A 25219-nucleotide genomic window follows, 5' to 3' on the forward strand; every position below is an offset into this window, starting at 1 on the left:
TATGATAAATAAGATAAATTTATCAGCACAGAGTACTGATGGATACTTACGTATGTATAAGTATTTCTATTTTATTCTGTGCTTGGGAATTCCACAGGGAAACAATACTATCCCACACGAAGCAGTGGCTGAAACATTGTTCGATTTCTTTCATGAACCAAGGAATAGAATATAATCTGAGGGATTTAGTATTCAAAATGAGTGTCTCATATAATATGAGGTGTCTTTATAACCAAAATAACAGGTACACATTGTTATTGAAATCTTTATTATAAATCCTTCATACATTACTTAGTTCACTTAATTCTACTTAATATTATTATACTATAATAACAATACAAGTAATGGAACATACACGACATTTTTCTGGACAAACAACACCAAATAAATCAATATAATTTTCAAATATTCACAATGCTTTTGAAAATAATCGCACCACTAATCCCGTAGGTGAGGATAGATATAGACTGAAGCGTAGACGATCTGACAGCTCCATAATGCTTGACCAATTTGGTAGTTAACTAACAAATGTCAATGTGTGTGCCTAACTAGTTTAATATTAAAGATTCTAATAATATGGAGGAGATGACTGACTTTCAACGACTTGTCAAATCAAAGTTACAGTAACAATTGATTCTCTTATCTTTTCTATCTTGCTGTATCTCCGTTAGAGAAATTCTTCTCTCTCGCACACTTTGTTTGTCTATACGTCTATATTGGAAGACTGTGTTGGGGATCTTATTTTGATTTAGTGAGGATGATATGTGCTATATTAGAATTCGGCGGCAAAAATGAGGTCAAACAGCTCTTAGTAACGCTCCTTGTGATAAATGCGAAGAAGACATACGTACAACAAAGCGACGTCTCTTTGCAATGCCATGGTATCAGGCTGTTCGTACTGGATCCTCTACGATTCGAGCAGCTGAACGTTAACAATTAATTACTTAAATAATTGCATAATACATACGATAGGTATTATATAAAGACGTATCTAAAGTTTTCGCTACGTATTTTATTGTAAAAATATAGAAACTTGATTTTTTGGTTATTTCGAGTATTAGTTAAGATATAAAACAGAATTAAACGTGCTTATAATATACCACACACTATTACATATTCAAGTTATCTGCTATTTCACAGATAAGATTATATATTACACAAGGAGGTATCGCTATGCATTATATGACCTTATTTTTGTACATCATCATTTATATTGTTTATAACAAAATAGTAATTCGTTTTCCTGAAAAGTGAACCTTAACATGCCTTTCTGAAATTCATCAACGTAACTTGAATTTACGAATCAAATTTCAACATCCTTTAAATAAAAATACTTACAACAGTTATAAAATTTGTAGTTTTGCAAAATAACGTTAAATTGCAAGAATATTAAATGACTATATAAAGTTAAAACCCTTAATTATAATAATATACTTAAGCGTGGCTATCGCCACTTACTGAACCCGCCACTTTGAACAGTCATATGGCGTTACGAGTTGTTGAGACTAAATCAACTACCGGTTGTACAAGAACATAAGTTAGAATTAAAACAACGAACGCAATCATAGCATCTGCCAGAGGCCCTTGTGTGGTTCTAAAGAAATCGCTGTTGAAACCTAAAATTAATGATATTAGTCCCATGCTCAAGGCGAATATTCCAACAGCCATGTGAAGAATCTTCACTGGTCCACTCTTTAGAAACAATCGCACTTTGGACGAAAATAGTGCAATGATGCCCGAGAAAAAGCTAAGCAGTGTGAATGCCAATGCAATAATACCTGAAAATATAAAAAGATTAATCTCTGACGTGGATTCTTTTTTATATTAGAGAGGGCAAACGGGCTCTCGTGATGTGAAGTGGTCAGCCAACCGTCCAAGGACATCCGCAAAACCAGTGTCAAGAGATGAGTTGCTGGCCTTTGAGTTGGGGTATATACTTGAAGGTCCTGTTGGTAGCATTTAGTAGAACGGAAACTCAGAACAGAAAGTTATTGGTCAGGTGATAATCCCAACATATATTTAGTCTGGCTATAAATACTGTTGTAGTTAAAAATAAACAAAATATTACATTTAAATTTGGAATCTGTCATTTTTATATGATTGTTCTATGAGTTTTCTCATTTTGGCACCAATACATTGAACAATATTTTGCGATATTAAAATGGAGTGGGGTGATCAAGAGAACCCTGTGCTTCCCCGGGGCGTAAGAGGCGACTACGGGCTAATTGAAAGTGGGAGAGTCACGCTACCGTCTTTTGACGTCAGCACAATCGTCCGGGTTACTTACCACACTCGCACAGAATACCGGCGTTTAATTAATCTGATTCCTGCCGCCGAATTCCACCTTTGCACGACACGCCACAAGTTAGGATATCGTCCCCACCATGTGTGGTGGTCCTCCACAGTGCGGTTTTCAAGGAGCTTTCTTCCACGTACTACAAAGCTGTGGAATGAGCTTCCTTGTGCGGTGTTTCCGGGACGATACGACATGGGTACCTTCAAAAAAAGCGCGTACACCTTCCTTAAAAGCCGGCAACGCTCTTGTGATTCTTCTGGTGTTGCAAGAGAATGTGGGCGGCGGTGATCACTTAACACCAGGTGATCTGTACGCTCGTTTGTCCTCCTATTCCATAAAAAAATCTCTGTGATTGCATTACACATAGTAGGTATGAAGGAAAATGCAATTTTTAAAACTCTCCATACGCTTGGTATGAGTAAAATCTTTGTATACCGGGCTATTAATAGGTGCAATGAGATCTCTTGTGTTTGTCACAGACAAAGATCTGGCCGTTCACGTAGTGTTCGTACGAAAAAGGTGGTCAAAGCAGTAAGGCAAAGAATTCGAAGAAATTCTTTCTGAAAGCAAAAATCTCGGGAGATGAAGATACCACCTAGAACAATGTCGCATATTTTAAAAGATGACTTAGGACTTTCAGCCTATAAGAGTCGTAACAACCACTGAAGCGGTACGCCTAGGGAGGTAACAGAAAATTTTTGTTTACAAGTGAGATAATTTTTACAATTGAGCATCATTTTAATAAACAAAATGACCGTATTAATGCTCAAAGCTCTTAGGAAGCTTCCCACTTAGTCGACATAGTGCAACGTGGGCACTGTCTGACTTCAGTGATGGTTTGGTGGGGTATTGATTGATTTTGATTTGAAATTTCTTTATTATCATAATTATTACAGTTGTATGTTTCCAGTGTACATTAAAACCTAGAAATACAAGTAATAACAGTAGTAACACGTTTTTTTAACAGATATCGCCTGTATTACAAAAAATATTTAAAGGAATTTAAAATTACAAATACTTAATTTATATATACTTAATTATTGTAAATAACAAACAGGTAACTTATATAATTATATGTATGCTTCAGTACCTAAGCAGCATTACATTTTCTACAATGTAGGTAGATAATCCAAATTATACACTTGTCCATAAAAAAACAGCAAGAAACAAAGGCGAGAAGCCATCGGGGTCGTTTTGAGTGAGAACTCATAATCAGGTTTGTAAACAACAGTGCTACGCAAGAGTGGACAATCCGTCGTTGTCGCTCACATGCCACCAGCACCCTAGGTAGCTTCTAGGTGGGGTATTAGCAATGAAGGAGTGACAGTCATATTTTTGTAAAAAAGGTATCAAAACATCGGCACAAGTGTATCATGATACCATTCTTGAGAAGGTAGTAAAGCCTCTTAACAATACCATGATCAATAACCAAGAATGGTCCTTCCAGCAAGACTCGGCGCCGGGTCATAATGCTCGGTCTACGCACTCTTGGTTGGAAACGAACGTTTCGGAGAGCTGAAGACTGGCGGTCGTCTAGTCTCCCGCTCTTAATCCGCTGGATTATGAGTTACTGTCAGTTTTAGAGAGTACGGCCTGCTTTAAACGTTTATCATAACGCTAGTCTGACGTCATGACGTCTAGTCCCTCAAACAATCCGTACGATTGGCAGTGAAGAATTTTCCCATGAAAAGAGTGCGTGCTTCCATTGATAACTGGCCCCAACGTTTAAAGGACTGTATTGCAGCCACTGGAGACCACTGAAAGCATTTTGTCGTAAACATACAAAATGTTGGCAAGGGCGAATTATTACGAATAGATACGATTAAGAATCTCACAGAAACAGACTTCTTGAAAAACCCACTTGTGGTAGTCACTAAATGGACTATTGGGTTAATGTTGCTATAAATTCTCAATAAAACCAGATTTACATACATGGAGTAACCTATAGGCAATGAAAATACCTGATCACATTAATCCTTACATATCTTGTATAAAATATACTTACCTACTATTAGGTACGTTATTTTACAATGTTCAGCTGAGATCTATATAACATACACAGACTTAGCTCAGATTTCCTTACGTAAAACTTTGCTGAGTGTGATGAAACGCGTCAAAATATTTATTATAAGACTAACCTATGTGTGTGATAATGTTATGCTAGTTAGATCAAAAACTATTCATAAAATCGTGACAAATATGTATATGAAAAATTATAGAACAGAATAGGCGAGTCTGATGTTAAGTGATCACCGCCGCTCTGCAACCTCAGGAGTACCTATCACAGAAACATTTAACACTGTTAGTCTGCAGATGGTTGTTCCCCTTTTTTTGGTGATACCCATGTTGTATCAAGTATCGCGCAAATAAGCTCATTCCTCAGTTTGTAGGTCAATGAAAGTTCTTTAAAAAAGGTATAGTGAAGGATTGCTACTCGTACACGGTCACTTCTAAGAGAAAGTAAAGAAAAAGTAGAAAAGGCCATCCGTAAAATTGGCTTAAAATTCAACCGCACTCAGAGTTAAATCTGTAAATAGTACCTACTTCATCTCTTTCCATGTGCACCAAATTGAATTCCGTTGAAGAACGGAGATATTCATATTCTAGTCACAGTGAATAGGATCTTCAAGAAAATGGGGTTTATTTGGAGAATACATCTTTACACTTTGTATAGGTACATATAAAATCTGTAGGTACTGAAGATAAACTATTGTTACATCGGAGACTCTCGTGTTAATTGCTGTAAATAACAATACTTTTACTAAAAATATTTAAAACCCATTAAAGTATTTTGATATTTGAAACTTACCAACTTTTGTTATTAATTATCTGTATTCTATAGGATAAACAGATAAAAATTCCCTTTAAGTAAAATTTAAGAATATCAGTTCTGCAACGAAATTCAAATTGGTGCCTATGGGACAAGATAAAAAGATATCGTTTCATGACCCCAATTCTCAGCTCTGTTACAAAATTACATAGGTACCCGTTACATAGTTACTAGTTACAATTATAATACCCATGGTCTTCTGCATAGTCAAATTGCTTTTATCCATCCTTTGCACATGTTCAAACTTACATTGATAAATATTATAATAAGTGAATAAGGTTTGGTAAAGGTTACTATAACATAAATGACTTTCTTAATGATACCACAGATTGCGAATGGAGTGACTGCCCTCAGGCTATTAAATAATAAGTTTCATTGTACATTGTAACCATATTTTTATAGAAATAAGAAGCCCGCTTAGTTTTTTACGCCCGTTCTTCTCAGGTCTAAGACATACTTTTTCGAATGGATGGTAGTTTTTGACTTTCAATAAGTGATATTATCCTATTTTGAATAAAAATATTTGAATTTTCTTACCACATATGCCATGAGCACCGTTTATGGCCATGTTTGTGTTTGAAAGGCCCAAGAAAGTCCCTGCTAAGACAAATATTGAGCCGATGAGTTGCAGACAGCCATGGACAATTCGTTTACTGTCTTGACTTATTTGGGATGACCAGGAGTTGTGTCTTTGAAGAGTCAAAACTGACTCAACCAGAAACAGTTGGTACTGAAACAAAATTGGTATTTATGAGATGAAAGTCTATCTAAAGAAATGTGATTGAAAGTAATAGGAAGGTAATATATCTATACTAATAAATGGAGAGTCGGTTTTTACGTTCGGTCATACTGCGAAAACTACTGAACCGATCGGAATAAAACTTATACCATAAGATGCAGACATATGTAATCTTGGTGATGACTTATGCGCATCATTCATCACATATGTCAATATTCATATAATGAGCGGGCACGGGGTACTTAATATATATGGCAAAAAAATGTTTACCGGAGGTTTGCCGGGTCAGCTAGTGGAACATTAAAGGGGAAACTGAAATACTTAGTGGGAAACATTTCTGGTCATTTTTCCATACAAGCTTTTTCTAATCTTTTCTCCTTGGTTTCTATTGCTAGAGTAAAACAAATTTTATATTAGATAAATATGCTGCGCCCAGTAAGGAAGCTGGAATTCCACTTGCATAAGCTCTCGGGAAGCCCGAATGATGGAAGTTTTGCGAAAAGCGCCTTTTGCCATACATTATCAAAGGCCTTCACTATATCCAGGCTAACTGCCAGGCCTTCCCCCTTGCTTTCGATAGCCGCCGCCCGGGTATACCAGAAAATCACCTGCCGATCGACCATGGCGAAAACCGTACTGTCGGTCGTTGAACAACTGGTGACAACTCTCTAGGTATTCTTGGTATACCTAGCGGCGGTTAATTATGCTCTCCATGATTATGGAGAGCAGGGAGGTAATAGCTATGGGCTTGTAGTTTGCCGGATCCGAACTGTCTCCTTTTTTTGGACCGGATGGACAAGGGCTGACTTCCATGAGTCAGGGACTACGCCTTTTGTATATGAGTGCCGGAATAAACGCGTTAGCACCGGCATCAACTCATGTGCACACTTTCTAAGCACGATTGGAGAAATGCCATCCGGCCCGCTCGACTTCCTGAAGTTCAACGAAAACAGAGCTCGCTTAACAGTTTTCTGTCTGAACTTCAGGCATAGAGCTCTGACACCGCGGGATGGTTGGCGTTGGATTCAAAAAGAGCGCACAGTAGATCGGCTTTCTCTTTTGCCGTAAGGGCCAGGGTGTCATTCCTCATGTGCAACGGCGGCAGGGACGGCTTATTGAAGTTACCAAGAGCAGCTTTCGACAACGACCAGAACATGCGTGTTCCGGTCGAGTAACTGGAAAGCTGATCGCCGATTTTACGACGAGCTTCGATTTCGCACGGGCGATTTGTCGCGTAAAAAATCTTGAGGCACGGTTATATTTCCTCTTGAGAACTTTGCAGATCCTTAAAGCCCTGCGCCGCAACCCAAGTTCGATACGCACGTTTTTTGCAGTCAGATGCTGCTTTGACTGACGAATCGAAACAGGGCTGTGGTACTAAAGAGCTTGGTTTAAAAATATCCATGACCTGTAGTATCACATAGACTACTGCAACGGAGCAGGCACTAGGATCATCCGAAGGGAAACGAACCTTGTCCCACGGTTAGGATGCAAAAAAGTAGCGCATCCTATTCCAATCTGCTGACTTGTAGTGACAAACGTGGCGGGTCGCTGGTGGTCTGCGACGTTGGCGTCGGATAGGCACTACACTCCTGACCAAGATATGGTCGGACGTTCCGAGAGGGGCGTCGATAGAGACCTGGTTACCATCGGGATGTGTAGTCTAGTCAGCAGAAGATCTAATAAGGGCGGCATGTGGCTATCCACATCCGCGAGCCGCGTTGGCGAGTCAGCCAATTGGGACAGACCATACGTCAATGCAAAATTATCACATTATCACAGATCGCCCTGCGTAGTCTGTGGTACGTGATCCAAGCCATTCGGCATTGTGCCCGTTGAAATCACCCAAGACTACGATTTTAGCGGAGGGGATCTGTGCAAGCACGTCATCAAATGCCGCTTGAACGCAGCCCATGAGGTGCTCCATTTCTGCGTTACCACTATGGGACCTGTAGATCCGGACGCAGTCCTCTAAATCTACGCGGAGCCAGAGAGTAGACAGGTCCCTACCCTCAAAATTGCCGAGACGGCGACAGCATATATCCTAACTAACGTACACACATACCCCGGCATGAGGCAAAAAATTGTGCTCAATTTTGTACCCGGGGTACGTTAAATATGACGTATCGCTAGGTCGAGATATCTGCGTCTCAGTAAGGAAACACAAGGCCGGCTACGCCGTCTCAAGGTGGTGGTGGACGGCGATATTGCAAAAGTCCACGTTGAGCGTGGAACGGGGTGCCGTGGTGTTACTGCTTCGTTTGTCCTCGGAAATGCGCGGTTCTGTGCCCTCCCCAGAATACGACGGGCAGCCCAAGCGAGAGTGCTCGGGGAGGGATTCTCCGACTCTGGTAGAGCCGGTACCCTCCTGGATTAAAATCGTTTTTAGATCCGCTGTCATATTATGGGGAGGGAATGACTTCCGGTCCTCGACACTAACGTATGCGAAACATAGCGGTACTAGGCCGCTACTTCACGCCGGTATTCTGTGCGAGTGTGGTAATGAACCCGGACGAGTCTGGCCCGATTGTACTGACGTCATCAGACGACAGCGTGACTATCCCACTTCTAAAAAGCCCTTAGTCGCCTCTTACGACACCCAAGAGCCTGGGACTCCCCTTTTCTTTTTACGCCCCGGGAAAATATCAATAACCTCATAAATTCCATACCAAAAATAAATCTAAAAGAAAAAACAATCATAGGTATAATGTTTGGTAATAACTCTCATAATATTAGAAATAAGGACCTAATTAAAAATATAGAAAAATTAATTAATATTTCCAATAAGACAAAATCTAAAGTGATGATGTGTACATTCCCATACTCCTCGGATTTGACACAGGAGCAAAATAGAAAAATATTTAAATTAAATACAACTTTGTATAATGCGACATTCCACAACAATGAAAATTTAATTTTATTTGACACAAATAAATTCATTAATTATAAAATGAAAATAACCAATGGTAACCTATACCTACCATTTAGAGTTAAGCGACAGCTGGCTACTTTAGTAGCTTATAGTCTTAGTCAACAAACTACTTCCTCTGTAGTATTATTTAATAAACATGCCTCTATTGGGCAAAATTGTAAAATAATCGACATACAAGCCCCTATTGGGGAATGTATTAGTACTAATGTACAAAAATATAACAATGAAGATTTTTCTTCAATTAATTTAAATTAAGTTATTTGACAAGGGAGGACAACTCTTGCAATATCATACAAAATAGGCAACATTCACCAAATATAAATGTTACTGCTATAGATAATCATAATATAAAGCTCATAAATATTGTTCACCAGAATATACAAGGTATCTCAAGTAAGGAATTAGAAATTGAACTGTTTTTGAGCTGCTGTAATATAGATATATTATGTATTACAGAACATTGGCGTAAGAGTCATCAGCTCCAGTTTAGTTTTAGAGAACATAAAGTAGTCAGTTCGTTTTGTAGAAGTAGGGCAATACATGGAGGTTCCCTAATTATTATTAATAATAGATTAAAATGTAAAAATAGAAGAGATATTGTTAATCTCTCTATAGAACAACTAATTGAGATAGCTTGTATAGAACTAGAGCAATTTATTATTGTAAGTGTATACCGCCCCCCCACTGCATCATATGAACAATTCCAACATAGAATGGAGGAGGTACTATCAAAATTTAGCAAAACTAGCAAGTCAATTATAGTGTGTGGAGATTTTAATATAAACTTGCTTGAACCTTCGGCCAATTGTACTAGCCTTAAAAATTTATTTCAAAGTTTTAATTTGTTCAATGTATTTTGGGAACCTACTAGAATCACTTCTACAACAGCAACCTGTTTAGATAATATTTTTACAGATGTTACTATTACTAGTAAACTCATAATTAATAATCTTCAGTCCGACCATAGTGGGCAACTTATAAAAGTAAATACAAGATTGGACAATGTCAGACCAAAAAAGGTGACGATTATACCAGTTACGGGTAGCCGTCTTGAGAGGTTTAGAAATAATTTGGTAAATACGATACCATTTTTACACTGTGGTGAAACTGCTAATTTTCACTATAACTTAGTCTTCAATTCCTTCTGTGAGGAATTTGACAGGATTTTTACTCCAGTAACGGTGACAGTAAACAACAAACATAGTTTTAATGATTGGGCAACAATGGGTATCCACAAAAGTCGTAAACGCTTATATGACCTTTATTATGAGAAACATTACAATAATAGTGAAGAATTTAAAATATATGTAAAAAAATACTCCAAGCTTTTTAAAATAGTTTGTCATGAAGCGAAAACACGTTTCATTGCAGATAAAATTAAAAACAGTAATAATAAAGTAAAAGCGACTTGGAGTGTAATTAACAATGAAACTGGTAGATCGAATTGCCGTAACACCTCTATCTGTTTAAATATTAGTAATCGCGTTATAAATTCGGAAATAGAAATTGCAAATGAATTTGATAAATACTTCTCCGAAATCCCGATTGTCACGACCAAATACCTTAACTCTTCGCCAAAAGCAGCATATGATATGCTTAAATTACACGTACCAGTATCTTCTACTGACTTGAAATTTAAGTATGTTACAGGTAGCGATATAATAAAAATCTTCAAATTAATTAACCTAAAAAATACAAAAGACCTATGGGGCCATTCGACTAATATTGTTAAATACATACTTGACATTATAGCACCTGAATTAGCAATAATATTTAATGAATGCATAGATGAGGGTGTGTTCCCTGACCTCATGAAATACAGCAAAGTTATACCTTTGTTTAAATCGGGCAGTTCTTTTGACCCTGCTAATTTCAGACCTATTTCAGTGCTGCCTGTTTTTAGTAAAATTTTTGAAAAACTTTTGCTTCAACAGCTACAAATGCATTTTTGTAAATTAATGAACAAAAATCAGTTTGGTTTCACTAGGGGTTTATCAACAATTAATGCGGGTACTAGACTCATTGAGCACATCTTTGACGCCTGGGAAGAGTCACAGGATGCATTGGGCATTTTTTGTGATTTGTCAAAAGCATTTGACTGCGTCCACCATGAAACTTTACTCCTAAAACTAAAGCATTATGGAGTGAAAAATAGAGCCCTAAATCTGTTAAAATCATATTTAAGCGAAAGAGTTCAGATAGTCGATGTAAATGGCAAACGGTCTTCGGGTAAACCTGTGCGAATAGGTGTTCCACAGGGTTCTATTCTCGGTCCTTTCTTGTTTCTTATATATATTAACGATCTACCGTTTGTGGTAGATGATAGCCATGAGATTGTATTGTTTGCTGATGATATTTCACTTATTTTTAAAGTGAAGCGACGTGCGGATATTGATGACGAGGTAAGCAATGCACTCTCAAAGATAGTGCGTTGGTTTGAGACGAATAATCTGCACTTAAACAGTAAAAAAACAAAGTGTTTACGGTTCATTACACCAAACACAGCGGAGGTACAAACCAACGTACTTATAAATGACCAGAGATTGGAACTTGTGGACACTACGGTCTTCCTGGGTATCACGTTAGATAAAAAGCTTCAGTGGGGTCCACATATTACCCATCTAGCAGATAGACTCAGCTCTGCGGCATATGCAGTTAGAAAGATTAGAGAGTACACGAATGTTGCGACCGCTAGATTAGTGTACTTTAGTTATTTTCACAGCATCATGACGTACGGTATATTACTATGGGGTCATGCTGCTGACATTGATATAGTGTTTGCTCTGCAAAAGAGAGCTGTTCGTGCTATATATCAGCTTGGTTATAGACAGTCTCTCAAAGAAAAATTTAAAGAAATAAATATTATGACTGTTTATTGTCAGTACATTTATGAAAATTTAATATATGTTCACAAAAATCGTCACCTTTTTGCTCTTAATAGTGATTTTCATTATTATAACACTAGAAATAAGGGATTGCTTGTAACTAATTCTAGTAGGCTTCATAAGATACATAATAGCTTTAAGGGTAAATGTATACACTTCTACAATAAAGTCCCAGCCACTGTTCAGGCATTGTCTATAAATAAATTTAAATGTTTTATAAAAAAATGGCTCTGTCGTAAATCCTATTACTCCACTGCTGAATATCTAAATGATCGGACCGCCTGGGACTAGATTGTGATTATTTTATAGCAACTGTACAATATTGTATATTTTTATTGAAAAGAGCGCAAAAAAAAAGAATGCTGGGAGAGTTTCTTGCGCCGCTTCTTCTCTCTCAGAGCGCCATTTGTTTCCGAAGCGGTAGTAGTATCTAGTAGTATAAGAAATGACATCAAAAAGAATTCTAAAGGAATCAATTTTGAGAAAATAAATGCCTTTATGCCTTTAAAAGTACAGGCAAAGTACTATGAACCCGTTCAGCCCGCGACCGCGACACGGCGCGGCGCTCGGTCCGGTTATTACGCGCATCTGTTGTTTCGATCGTCTTCGGTTTTCTATTACCTATAGAGTGCTTGTATTAAAAGAAATAATATGTATCTTTTATATCCAATTGAACGAAAGTGAAACTGTAGTGTGTCGAATGGTAGAAGGATTTCTAAAAATTCATGAAATAAAGATGAAGAGGTATGTATGTTCTAAGTAAGCATTACTTACTCACGGGTAAGTTTTTGTTCAAACTTAAATCTAACTGAAAGTGTGTGTGTGTGTGTTTCATTTAATACCTATACCTATTATGGGCAGCGGCCCATAATAGGTATTAAATATATATATTAAATATATACATATATATATCGCTATATAAAAATATTAGGCAGGTACTCGCAATCAACATCTCGAAGTTGTAGATTTTATGTGTTTTATTAGTACAAACTTAAAGAAAATGTCACTATATCAAACAATAATATTATGTAAAATTTACAAGTCCCTACAGATGTTGGTAAGTTCTAGTAGGTATTTACGTATATCAGTTTTCTAAGTAGGCAAATACGTACCTATTATATATTGATACTAAAGCAGATATTTTTGATTAATTTTATAGAATGTCCTCTTTAGTTTGATAATTTACAGTTTCTTTTAAATAATAATTAAGAAATTAATGCTGATCAACTTGTAGGCCGCAAATTTTTACTTATCATTTTTATTGGTTATTGATTGACGCCTGAAGCAAAAAGAGGGGTGTTATAACTTTGTCCGCTAGGTGTGTTTGTTTGTCTGTGTGTATGTCTGTATGTGTGTCTAGTACCGTAGCTCATAAACGGTAAACCGATTTTGATGCGTTTTTTTATTTGAATGTAAGTTTTTTTTACAGTTGTTCATAGATATGTTTTATCAAAATCGGTTAAGCCGTTCTAATAGTATATGAATTTAAACGTACGTTTTGAAGTTTGTGACATCGAAATGGTCTTCAGAGCAGTGCGCTGTAGTTTTCCGGTCTATTGTATCAACTCTATTGACGGCGGTCATCCACTTTTTCCTCATTTTTGGGTCCTCAGGTACATAAAAAATAGAGTTTTTTAGGTGTATTAACTGTTTTTAAACTGTATTTATTTTCCATTTTAGACAGAGAGACCCATAGAGAACTTTATCATTTTGATTTTACTGTGCGAACGAGAGCGCGACTGTTAAATGACCAGGGGTGTGACGACATCGGCTTGTGAGCGACCGCCCGTGTTTTTAAATACCTTCGTAACGTATTTTGATCGTAAATATAGTTTCGCGGCGACGCCTTTAAACCGAAATACAGTAATGCTTGTACATTACTTAGCATTACTACTTCACGACAGAAAAAGGCGTCGTGCTATACTTAAATTGCACATTCGTCTTTGTAAATAATGCGGAATCCCACGCAGATGGAGCAGTAGGCACGTGCCAGTTGTTAACCATGTTATAAGTATATAATTTTGTCTTGTGACTTTCAACGTTTTATAATGTATCGACAATTTGAAACTGTATCTAACTCACTCAATTGATTATGTATGTTCGACGGTATTAGATTAATCTCAAGGATAAGATTAAGTGTACAACTTGGTATAAAGTAATAGTAGAAACGTCGTATCATTGTAGGTATTACCTATATTCTTCGTCTTTTTTACGAAGACCTTTATTACACATTAGAACTGATTTATGCAGATATTATGTTTTTTTAAATGTTCTTCCCTTGAATCAGAAAGGCAAAGGTAGAGCTATGACGTAGCCATTGTCAAAATAAAATTATTATGATAAAATTGCTGTAGGTATGAATTACGAAACTACATTGTATCATAAATTTTTAAAACCAACATCCTTATAGGGCCTTTCCAGGTCAATATAACACAGGTACTTTAGTGTTCAAGCCATTTGAGCCTATAGCGGATTCAGCTTTTAATTTATTCGCAGGTGCGTGTAAGTTTCCTGCGACTTTGATATGGTCTGGTGTTGCAGACCAATGATACACAAGCCCGTCTATTTAGAATCATCAAAATACAGAACGATTTTCTCAAAGTAGGAAAGCCTTCAAAACTTGCTTTGCAACTTTGCTAATTGAAAAAATAAAATAATTCGATATTTATTTCAAAAAGTCCTTTTAAATTTTTATGGATGGTAGTGAAGTACTTATACAAAACTGAATAATGATGCACCCACAATTTACTCGTACACAATACTATACTTATGTGTAACTCAAATGTTTTGGAAGATCTGTATCTACTTTAAGGGAGGGCAGCTATAAGGCCTACTAAAATTAAATATTATCTTACTAATTATAATTGCATTACATACACCAGTTCCAGCGAAAACGATGTGCAGCTGTAGATTCGTGATGGTTCCATCAGGTTGAGAATTTAACGCAAAACGCCAAATACAAAAAACCACAATAGCAATTTGCATATGATGCAATAAATTCACAAACTGACAGATTGCTTTCCACGCGGACTGCCATGACGAGCCGTACATCTCGCCGCTCTCCTCATCGTAAGCCGCCGGGGCCCTGGTAACTTCAGCCTGGTAGGGCACATGTTCCCGGACTTCGAATACTTCAATCTTCTCCACAGATTGATGGCTGGTACTCGGTCGATCCATATCAGTTGCCTTATTAAGCTTATAGGTCCTTCGAACCGTTTCTACGACGAACACACACCTTAACACCAAGTACCGATAGCTCTACTAAACGAATTAGAACTCTTACACCAGATAACGCCGGGAGATTTCGATTTCGCTCTCATACCTTGTAATTGACAGCTTCAAGATTAGGAGCTTGAGCAATAGTGATAGTAAAAGATGCGATATGAATTCGGTAGATAATATTATCTTAGATGTGGAATGTTGAAATTGTTCGGAGAGTGCGAATTGTTGGCCTGAATTTTGTTTATTACATTTCAGTTCATTGATAATCACTGTACTGCATAATATGTCTGAGCAGTTATTGAAAAGATAGTTTTGAGGTAGCTTTGGTCATGCACAGGTCGGTTGGTAAATTATGGATATCATAATAATTCATTTGTTTGTAGCCTGCGTAGATAGTTTAAAAGTGTTTAAACTTAGAAAAAAATCATATCTGTCTGGGAAAACTAGAAACTGGACCGATTTTTAAGTAAGACTGTCCTGTATGTGCGAATTAAAATCCCAAATAATGGGTTTGTAAGAAAGTATTCTTCATAATATATCTACACGAACTTGAGTGCCAGCTTTAGAGAAGTAATCACCGCTGACATAGCATCAGAAGTACCTACCTACCTCCAGCATTTCCAGACCGACTCCAAAAACAAACAATAATCTTGTCGCGTAGTAGTAACTGGTGTTGACAAAAACCATATCCAAATTTCTTTCCAAAATGTGTATGCTCGGTTTCCATATACGATTTACGATTTAAGAACTTTATTTCTCAGAAGAATATTACAATATTCACTTAACTATAGAAAAAATATACTTATTCTAATTACTTACTATTTAATATGTCAGCCGTAAGAATATAACAATATCTATAATATATCGATTATTTTTTCTTGTTTAACTATAAATATTAACAAAGTAAGTAAAGTGAAAAAAAAAACAGTAAACACACATTAGATAAAACACAAAAGAAATAACTATACAAATTATAATCTAAAGAACATTCATGAATAAGTTAACACAACACTACACTAATTAATATCAACTAAAGACACAATACTGAATACAATAATACTTTTTTAATATCGCAACATTATTAAAATTAATTATGAGCCCTCAAGAAGATCATTAAAAGGGGACTATTCTGTAAAAATAAAAAATCGTATTTTAAATACCGACAGGTATAATAAGTAATGAGACATTCTTCTTTGTTATAAGTCATATGGCTGCCAAAGTCAAACATCTCAAAAAGAGTGAAACAAAAAATCATAATAGGGCAAGAGCTATGGAATGGAGTATATTAATTAATATAATGTAAGAGCAAAATATTAGAATTAGTTTGTATTCCAAAAAAATTTAATGTACATAATCCTGTTATGCGCTCCCTGAAGCTGTAATATCTAAACATAATATTATTGTAACGTAACATCTAATTAGATAGTATTGAAAGTGATAGTCGTGCTGCTCGATAATAGATGGCGCTACATCTCTATTCAAGCTGATGACAGCTTTCAATAATGGCTGAGTGATAAGAATTATAATATTAAAAGTCAATCCCAGCAGATATTCCCAAGAGAGTGCCGCTTGCGCCTCTCTCTCCCCAAGAGAAAGTCGCCTTCGATGAAGGGTTAGAGGGCACTTGCCCAGAGCCAATCTCAGGAAGTGTTTAGTGGGTAGGCATTTAGGTTTTTATGTGAGTACCACATAAGCAACGCAGGCATAGACTGCGTTGGTATGTATGAGCATTCACCACCTCCCTCCCTGAGGCCCTTTGCCTGTGCCTGGGCGCAAAAAAAAATATTATGAAAGTAAATACACAAAACAATACTTAGCTCTTAACTATTTACGAGACTTCGTTTTTAAATACGATGATATAGGTAGTTATCATAATATTATTATGTAAAAATTCGATGAATTGATTTTATTCGAATGTGATAGTGCTGCTACTCGATAATAGATGCTGTTACGATTGCAATGCCAATACAGCCTTCAAAAATTTTCATGATTTTTTCTGCCTGTTATACGATCTTTGCTTTCCCATATATAATAAGAAAATGTCCAATTATGTTGGCAATAATAAATGGATATCAAAAGGTATTAAGGTAGCTTGTATTAAGAAAAGACAGTTGAGATTTAATCACTACAAATCAAAGTCTCATGAAAGTAAGATAAAGTTAAAAAAATATAGCAAAATATTACGGTCTTGTATTGACTGCTCTAAGAGACACCTAAATAATCAATATATACAAAACTCAAAAAATAAAACTAAAGCTACATGGGATATAATAAAGAAAAAAGGTAGTCATAATAATATGATAGCTAAAAATTGTATTGACCTAATTCATTATAACGACGTTGATATAACAAATCCATCAGACATTGCAAAAACATTTAATAATTCCTTTATTGATTTGACTAAAAATTGTAATCATAATTGGAATAATCAATATAAATACAAAATAAATGCAATCAATAATAGTATATTTCTCTCTCCATGTTCCGAAAACGAAGTAATAAAGATAATAAATTCTCTTAAAAATACAAAGGCAACAGGTTATGATTCCATATCTACACATATACTCAAACACTGCAAGCACAATATCTCTCATATTTTGACTTACTTAATTAATATATCCTTTTCACAGGGTGTCTTTCCAGAAAGCTTAAAGTTATCTGTTATTAAGCCTTTACTCAAAAAGGGTACTAAAACCGATATCAATAATTATCGGCCAATTACTCTTATATCTATTTTCTCAAAGATAATGGAAAAAGCAATGTATGTAAGAATAATGCATTTTTTAAATAAACATAATATTATAAAAAAAGAACAAACTGGATTTCAAGCTAACAAATCAACTACTTTGGCTGCCTATTACTTAATAGAAGAAATAACTACATGTATTAACAAGAAAGTACCTGTAATATCAACCTTTTTTGATATGTCAAAAGCATTCGATTTTGTTGATCATCATATCTTAATATATAAATGTGAAAAATATGGTATAAGAGGCCCTGCTCTAAAATGGATTGAAAGTTATTTAGCCGATAGACAACAAATTGTAGAAATAAATAACATAAATGAGAAACTGGAGATGACTACATACAAGTCACCCTATTTAATTAGTAAATTTGGAGTTCCTCAAGGAAGTCTTATGGGACCCTTACTGTTTTTAATTTATTTGAATGATTTACCCGATGTGGTTGACTATAACTGTGTATTATTTGCAGATGACATATCCATAATTATTCCTGACGAGCATAAAGCGATAAATAATTATAATATGACTATTAATAAAAATTTAGAAACTATATTGACATGGTTTAATGAGAATAATTTATTCGCTAATATGACAAAAACTAAATATATACAATTTTCTAACTATAAAACAATACATAAATCTCTAAATATAACACACAGTGACCTAACGATTAAAGAAACAAACACAATAAAATTTTTAGGCATTATATTAGATTGCAATTGTAACTGGAAAGCTCAATGTGATACAGTGGCAGGCAAAATAAATAAGTTCGTTTTCGCTTTAAGAAGGCTCAGACAAACTGTATCCTTTAATGCTGCACTTACTGCATACCACGGTTATATTGCGTCAGTTTTACGGTACGGGTTAATAGTATGGGGAAACTCCACTAATATTTCAAATGTTTTTCTGGCACAAAAAAAATGTATAAGAGCTTTATGCAATGTCAGTCCTCTAGAATCGTGTAGACCATTATTCAAAAAGCACCGTCTGTTAACGCTTACTGGTCTATATATATTAGAAATTTGTATGTTCATTAAAAAACATGGTGAACTTTTTAAACCAGCAAAGGACTATTCCATATTAGAATTAAGAGATCCAACTCGCCTTCTGATGCCATACTGTAGAACAGCGCTTCATCAAAATAACGCAAATGTTATGTGTATTAGGGTATTTAACCACCTTCCAAAGAATATTAGAGAGATGCCTAAAACATTAATGCATAAAAAATTAAAATTATGGCTAATAGATAAATGCTTTTATAGTTTAAAAGAATTCTTTAGCCAAAAATAATAGTATTCAAATGTAATTTTTGAGAGGTACCTACAAACTAATGTTTATTTTATATTATCTCATTGAATTAAAGCTATGTAATGTGTATTAAGAACGTATAAGTATAAATTAAATATGATATTCCAATATTGACAATCAAATATTTGTATGCCGATATATTGGCGAATTGTGCTGTACACCAATTAATTGTTAACAACTATGTTACCACGATTCATACAAATAAATCATTTCATTTCATTTCATTTCAATCAAGCTGTTAAATGATGACAATAATACAACTGTTTATTGACAAGAATACTGATATCATGTGCTACTAATAATATTATCTTAGATTAAGGATTGGTTTCCGCTACGTTCCAACTAGATACCGTACTACCTAAAAACAAAAGCTTTTTAACCGGCCTCAAAAATGGAGTTGGTTCTCACTTTTTTTTGTGTTTGTTACCTCAAAAGTTTGGACTGGAACCGATTTTGATCATTCTTTTTTTATTTGAAAGCTGTCCCATTGCATTTGGTCCAGATCTGAAAATGGCAACCATAAAAGAACGATAAAAGTCTTTAATTTGATATAAGTATGTGCGCGACAAATTTACGAATAAGTCAATATCGCGCCAACCGATTTCGATAATACTTGGAAAGATAATTCTTTTTAATGGAAAGGATATACTTCAAAGGAAGAAGAAGTTTGGTGAGAGTTTGTTTAGGTTCTGATTATGGAATCCATGACAAACGGAACTCTTCAATTCTTAGGAGCAAAATAACGATATTAGGCCAAATGTTTTATATGTTATCTGGATATTTGGTGCACCTATCGTAACGTTGTTATGGTCAAGTATTTGTCGTATTCAAATATGATGGATGGATCAATGGAACTCCTTAACGACTTACAGTAAGGGTGCGAACTGTGGAACTATCTAATTTCCTTACTATCTAATGACCTTACGTTCATTGCTGCATTGCAAAATTGAGTAGATCTATACAAATTTAGACAAATTATTAGTTAGTATAGTTCAGATTAAAAAAAAACTAAAAATAAAAAAAAATTAACAATAAAACAATCGACTTCAAAATCACTATTCAAAAAAAAAGATGTAATAAAAAGTATAAAATAAATTGCGTATTTTACACAATCTAATTAATTAATCTAATTCTAGTAACTATAAATGTTATTTTTGGAGTCGGTGTCACCTAAGGTAGGTTTGTAACTACATTCATCGATATAGGTGAGATGTGTCGGTAGGACACTGATCTCGAAAATACAATAATCGTAACTAGAATTAAATTCATTAATTAGATTGTATAAATAATAAAAGTATGGAATAGTGATTTTGAAGTCGGTTGTTTTTCAGTATATATAAATTAACATTCCATTTTTTAAAAGAAACACAAAATTGTGAACGTAATCAAGTGAATACAGATTGTGTTCTTTTTCAATTAATTACTCAGACAAAAAAATATACTAACTATATGAAATTTATTATTACTCAGGAAATTTTATCGTGAATCATGACTATGTATGGTCATTGATGACAATACTTAATATTAATATTGGATTTTTTCATCTTAGCATATCATTATTAGATAGTTTACAAAAAAAGAAGCATTGAAAAAATATTCTTATATTCTTTTGGTTTTAGTTAAAAGTATTTTGTTTTTTACATTATTGATATTTTGATATTGACCCACTATCACACAAATTATCTTGGCACAAACTAGGCGGAGCCTGTACTATGGGTGCAACAATGATATATTTATTACAATATACATATAAATACATCCATGACTCGGACCAACAATCACCCATATTCGTCACATAAATGTTTACACCTACCGGGATTCGAACCCGGGACCTCTAGCTCAGGAGGCAGACTCATTGACCACTGGGCTATATGGGTCGATATTTTCAAGCATTAAATTGGTATAAAACCGATGCCAAAACCAACCTGTAATAGTAATTTTATGAATTATTTTGTTTTTCATCAGAGAATAGCAAGAACCACGACCACTTCTGTTAGTTGTGAATGAATTATAATTTATATACTTACGGATTTTTTGTAAGTTAAGGGTTTGTGACAATACGTTTTTGAGAATAAAGTTTACTTTAACAATTGAGTTTTTTTTACTAGTAATAGAATCAATGAAATACCACGGTATATTAACTATACTAACTGATAGAATAACTGTTCTCGACTTGATGCATCGACCTGTTATCGTTCCCGTCGTACATATTTTTAGGGACGGAGACTATCCGACACACGACGCCGCCACAAGCAATACCGCATTCTAATTCAATGACTACGAAATAAAGTGCTCAGTGCGCTTAAAGAAGTTTTCACTCCTAAACCTTAGAACTAACAATCTTCCAACGTCTCTATGAGGTTACCTTAAACAACGACAACACTTCATTGATTCCTCTGGTGGTGCAAGACAGCATGGATGGCAGCGATCACATACCATCAGGTCATTCACAGACAGTGCGTGTGGTGTCGCACCAGAATAAATTCAAATTCAAATTCAAAAATACTTTATTCATGTAGGTCACGGAAATGACACTTATGAATGTCAAAAAACAACAAAAATATTGTTCCTTATTTAATTTACCGCTACTTCGTAAAGGGTTGAGCTAATGAGAAGAAGTAGCGAGAAACTCATTGCCACTCTTTTAAGTCAAGATTTACATTTTAATTGTTTTACAAATCATTTCAACTACAATATATGCAAAGTGACGCAACAAAAATACTCAAATGTCAAAAACTTAAAGGCTTACACGAGTAAGTCAAAAAAGAAAAAAAAAAGTAAATTATAAACTTATAAACACAAGAGTTATTGAGTATAGTAGATGCATCAATCCACACATACCGTAAATAAATAGAGGCATTATGTGAGCATTTCATAAAATAAAATATATAATAACTTTAACTTTAAAGAAAATAATAATAATAAAAAACACATCAAGCAGACCTCCCGGTAACAAGACCATCCAGCCACCACCTAGCACCACCTCATCTCCTCCCGTGGTTGTCGTGCGATTAAGGGATACTAAGAAAGGAGGATGGGCAGCAGCATCCTTCGGAGAGAGCATCACCATCTACTGCGGTCGCAAAACCGCCTGCCACGCGTAGCAACCCCCCCCCCCCCCCCCATCAATTGGAGGAGGAGGAGGCCTTTGTCCAGCAGTGGATACTTTCCGGCTAATATGATGATTATGACGATGAGTCACAAACTTGCTTGCGGTTCGTTTCCATTAAAAATTATTTCAAAAGAATATATCTATTATATTTATTGTGTATCTGAATCGCACAGTGGATTAATCTATCGTATATAATGAGCTTAGTAATTAAGTTGCAGCACGACGAATACCAATAACCAACAAACATAGTGCAGGGCACTTCCCAACTCGATGTGATTATAAATCGATTGTCTACGTCCGCCTGGGCTTCGATTATAGCCACTTAATGATTCTGATTTATACTGCTTACGACGAGGACCAGTTTGAGAGAGGGTATTCGCATCTATATTTCAATTAGTTTAATAGCGCAGCATAGCACTCAGCTGAAAAAAAAACATTTCAATTTTATGTGATTACTGAGTTTTAATTCCAATTTAAATGATTTATTATTGTTAACGCTTAATGCTATGTCATACGCTTGTGTCACAAGTTAGTCAAGAATGCAATTGTCAACTGTCAACAAATAATACGTCAAACAGTAAAACATTGTCCAGATCAAAGTCGTATGGACTGGAATCATTTTGAATATAATGATGTTACAATTGTAATTATTTCTAAAAACGTTTAATTCACCTACGTGCGTAAATTTCAACTATTATTAAGTTCTCAAATGACAATTATGTCATTTCATTGAAATACAATACTTTTAAACTCAACGCTTCTACACATTCTAAGTAATTTATATATTCCAGTAGACGACTCAATTAAAAGAAACAAAAATGCTTCCGGTACGATAGCCAATACAGTTTTTTATCCTTATATGATATTTGTCCTTTTAACCCGAACACGTATAATATATTATCTGTATCGTTAAAGGAATTTACAACGCTTCATAGATATAAATTCCCTGAGTAAATCACATGAGCGCACGCTTCGCGTCATTCCCATACTTGTTATAAATCGATGGACCGGCATTCGATTATTATCATTAGATTTATCACTCGGCCGCGATCGGCAACACTATGAGCACGATGTTACATTTCCTGAATCACATTTTAATAATGGCATGTCACATAGGTAGGCATAGGCCCATTTAGAAAAAAAAACCATTAGAATTATTTTAATAAAAGACAAAAAACCCAAATATTTGACTAGGCTGGATGAAATACTTAGGTAGGTACTATGAAATACTCATGAAAATAAATTTATATATTTAATGTACATACCAAATTCATATAACAGCAAAAATGCAGGCAAATTAAATGATATAATTATTATTTACCTACTTAGTAATCAATATTATATACACACATAAATATATAAATACAAATAATTAAACTTCCAATGCTACTTAAGTTTTGATATACTGTCATATAAAAAAAGGGTGTGCGTGTAAAATTTAACCAAAACTTAATAATAATGTAATAAATGTCCGTATTTGAGCAAAATGAACTACATGAACGAACCACACGACATATTTGGTTTTATACTTTTTTTGAACAATACTAAAATGTTTTCTAAATTCTTATACAAAAAAGACACACGTTATTTTTCCCTTGGAATTAATGTACTTATACTAAAAGCAGAGTAGAGTCAGAGAGAAAACAACTAAAGTCGACGTGTCTGTAGGTACATTAGATATTTTTTCTAAAACTGATTGTAGGTGATAATGTGAGTGTAGCTAAATACAAAAATACAAACTAAATAAATAAAAAAAAATGTCCGTCTGTCCGTCTATTTCTTACACTAATCTAATCTCTGGTACTACCGGTCAGATTTTCATGAAACTTTCGGGAATGACTTCAGCGTAGCCAGGAGCAAAATATTTATTGCACAAAATATTATTATGCACTTATACCTGATTATAAACCAAGAATATGCAAAATGTTGACTATAATATGCTGTCAACACTGTCAATACAAAGATAATTCTGAAGTTTTCCGAATGTCAAGCAGTCTTGCAAATAAACACGGAAAAGGTTATACATCCGAATAAAACATTAATAAGCAATACGTCTATTTGTAAACATTTTGCATATTCTTGGTTTATTCTCAGGTATAACTTCACACCACGGATATTTGTAAATAAATCTATAGCTAAAATATAACAAAGAGAATATTGTCAAAAGCATTTGACGTGTCATTGTCTCCCACTAGTCAGCTGCTCAAGAATAACGTACCACATTTAAATTCTCGTTGGATCTAAAATATCGACATGGCCGCGCAATCAATATTAAATCTAGTCTTCTAGTCAACATCTTAATAACGATGTAATTGAGATTACAGTGTACTGTTTCTACTGGGGTGGCCTAGAATAATAGTGCTGTGCTCAATGTGTGGTCCTGTCAACTTGTCGATTGTCGACGTGCTAGGAACTGCATTATCGACGGTACCTCGTCGCGATCGACCTTAGAGGTTCTGTGAAAAGGAATTTAAATTGGAGTAGGTATTTGCGTGGGATCGCTTCCGTATTAGAAAATCAGTAAAATTTTATAGCGTTTTTACGTTTAAGGAATAATGTGTTTGTGATATACATTAGATATCTACTTAGCATGTTTTATGTTATGGTGTGTAAAATAAATAAAATTTTAAGGACATTAAAAATACAGCATTGGGGATATTAAGGGATTTTTTAAAAATATTTGTGTGGTACAGGGTTCTAAAATAGTATTTTATAAATTATAAACCATACCAGACCTTGGGAGTGCAGAGATCGCCAGATATCATGAAATGTGTTCTACAACTAATGGAATAAAAAGTATTCTTCCGCCCGTCTGAAGCATTCCATTTGTCAGTGGGCTCTATTTCATAATCGCAGAAAATAGTTTGAAATTTTCCATTTTGCTAACAATACCGCTGTACCCTCAAATCTCTCCCCAAAAGTTATGCGTAAAGCGAACCAAAAAGGGGGAAGGGATGAACGTGTTTAACACGGTCAATGTTTATATGGGGAAAAACCTTTTTTTTTGCCTATAGATCATTTGTTTATTTATTTAGGCTTTGTGTATCATGGTATTAAAAATATCAGTGTTATTCTTACATGTAATACACGAACTATCTATTGTGCTCCTGAAAAAAGGATAAGCTTACATAATTAGCGCAAACCTTGTATT

At 35.0% G+C, this 25219-nt stretch overlaps 1 protein-coding gene across 1 annotated transcript; it reads right to left on the minus strand.

The window, feature by feature from the left end:
* Positions 1-251: 251 nt before the first annotated feature.
* Positions 252-14930, minus strand: LOC126971961 (uncharacterized). Its single transcript, XM_050818494.1, has 3 exons — positions 14560-14930; positions 5664-5856; positions 252-1778 (listed from the first exon to the last, which is right to left on the minus strand). The coding sequence occupies exons 1-3, from the start codon at positions 14857-14859 to the stop codon at positions 1480-1482; spliced, it is 792 nt and encodes a 263-aa protein (XP_050674451.1). The 5' UTR covers positions 14860-14930; the 3' UTR covers positions 252-1479.
* Between the last annotated feature and the right edge of the window lie 10289 nt (positions 14931-25219).

This window comes from Leptidea sinapis, chromosome 25 (genome assembly GCF_905404315.1).
Source record: "Leptidea sinapis chromosome 25, ilLepSina1.1, whole genome shotgun sequence".
Taxonomy (NCBI): Eukaryota; Metazoa; Arthropoda; class Insecta; order Lepidoptera; family Pieridae; genus Leptidea; species Leptidea sinapis.